The sequence below is a fragment of the Sus scrofa genome, chromosome 12 (genome assembly GCF_054392235.1).
Source record: "Sus scrofa isolate SSC_HxYL_T2T_F1_AM1 chromosome 12, Sscrofa_HxYL_maternal_Yorkshire_Landrace_v2.0, whole genome shotgun sequence".
NCBI classification, from domain to species: domain Eukaryota; kingdom Metazoa; phylum Chordata; class Mammalia; order Artiodactyla; family Suidae; genus Sus; species Sus scrofa.
This window is the reverse complement of record NC_139394.1, coordinates 26617722-26619640: the sequence shown is the minus strand read 5'-3', so window position 1 is coordinate 26619640 and position 1919 is coordinate 26617722. Positions and strand designations below refer to the sequence as shown.

General features: G+C 47.3%; 1 protein-coding gene across 1 annotated transcript; it reads right to left on the bottom strand.

Annotated features, from left to right (window-relative positions):
• Positions 1 to 436: 436 nt before the first annotated feature.
• On the bottom strand, positions 437 to 1583 carry LOC106505441 (proline-rich protein 13-like). The gene is given in 2 exon segments (XM_084983007.1): positions 437 to 1135; positions 1137 to 1583. Coding segments are annotated over 2 exon segments (405 nt in total). The 5' UTR covers positions 1332 to 1583; the 3' UTR covers positions 437 to 925.
• Positions 1584 to 1919: the final 336 nt, after the last annotated feature.

The following is a 1919-nucleotide window of genomic DNA, read 5'->3' as shown; positions in this document are numbered from 1 at the left end:
GCCATCATCAATTAAATTCCCACATAGGCTTGGATCTGTTTCTGGGCACTCTGTTCTATTGATCTCACTGTCTAGTCCGGCACCAGTACCATACTGTTTTCATTACTATTGCTTTCAAATAAGTCTTGGTATCTGTTAGGCGCTTATTCTTTTCCGGAATTGTCTTGTTTCTTCTTGGTCCTCTGCTTTTCCAAATGAATTTTTTTTTTTTTTTTTTTGAGCCACAATGGGAACTCCTTGAACTTTTCTTTCTTCCTTCCTCCCGTCCTTCCTTCTGTCCTTTCTCCCTCTTTCGTTCTTTCTTTCTTTGCCTGCCCCCAACACGGCACATGGAAATTCCAGGGCCAGGGATCAAACCTGCACCAGAGCAGCAGCCTGAGCCACAGCAATGACAACAGCAGATCCTTAACCTGCTAAGCCACCAGGAAACTCCAACTTTTCTTTTTTCTTTCTTTCTTTTCTTTTCTTTTCTTTTCTTTTTTTTTGCTTGCTGGGAAATGTTTATTTGCCGCTAAATCACCCAAGTATGCCACAATCACAAGGAAGGTACAGGTTTTGGGTTTTTTTCCCCCATAGTTAAAGTTTCACAGCATCTCCCCCATCATAAGTATTACAAAGGAACAGCAAAGAATCACATTTTTCAGATCTTAGACTTGTCTTCCGCATTTAGCCCAAAGATCTCACCATCTTCAAAAAATAGTTCTCCTGCAAAACTCGTCAGCTAAAAGTTCTACCCAAACTAGCTCATAGCAATTCTTTCCCCATTTTCTCTAGCCAGTGAGGGCTGAACAGCAGAGCGCGGCCCAGATTGTGGGGGTGGAAGGGGAGGACATGAGGGCTAATTTCCCCCAGGACAAGATGGCATCTGAAGCTTGATGGGAGAGCAGAACTGGAGAGACTCGAGGGAAGGGTCCAGGCCCTGTATTCAGTCAGAGTCACTGCTGGAAGAGGAGGAGGAATGCTTGCCATGCTTGTGGTGCTTGCGCTTCTTTTTATGAGCTTTCTTCATTTTCTTCTTCATCTTGTCCATCACCATGCCTGGTCCCACCATGCCAGGAGCCAATGGATTCACAGGTGGCATGCCAGGGGAAGGTGGTGGGTAGGGACCTGAGGGCTGGCATCTTGGATGCCCTGGGCTGTGGCGCAGGATAACAAGGCCTGCCAGGGGGAAAAGCTGGATTCCCCTGGGGCACTCCTGGGGGAGTGGGAAAGGGGCCTGGAGCAAAGGGAGGGTTGACAGGTAGTGGATGGGCAGGATTGCAACCTCCAGGGTATCTGACATTAGGCGGGTAAGGATTTGGCTTTGGCTGCCCGGCATTAGGATTCCACATGTTCAGGGGTTTTCTCCAGCCCTTTAAAAAGGGCAAGCGGGGGAGTTCCCATCGTGGCTCAGTAGTTAACGAATCCGACTAGGAACCATGAGGTTGCGGGTTCCATCCCTGGCCTTGCTCAGTGGGTGAAGGATCCGGCATTGCCTTGAGCTGTGGTGTAGGTTGCAGATGCAGCTCAGTTCCAGTGTTGCTGTGACTCTGGCGTAGGCTGGCCTCTGTAGCTCCGATTTGACCCCTCGCCTGGGAAACTCCATAAGCTGTGGGAGTGGCCCTAAAAAGGGAAAAAAAAAAAAAAAAAAAAAAGACCTAAATAAATAAAAAGGGCAAGTGGACAAGTGGAGACCCTGGCTCCCAGCAACGAAGGGACATCTCACCCAGGAATGGAAAAAGAAAGAAACCAACTTTTCTATTTTTGAAAAAACTTTTCAAACTAAAGTAAAAAAAAAAAAAAAAATCTATCTTTTTTTTCCTTTGACAAGTTCTCTAAAGTAAGACTGCTCTGAAGGGGCAAGCTTTGTCAACCCAACCTCTGGTGTGAGGACACCAGAAGTCTGAAGGATTGCGTGTAGGGCCTGGCGAGCTGGTGCT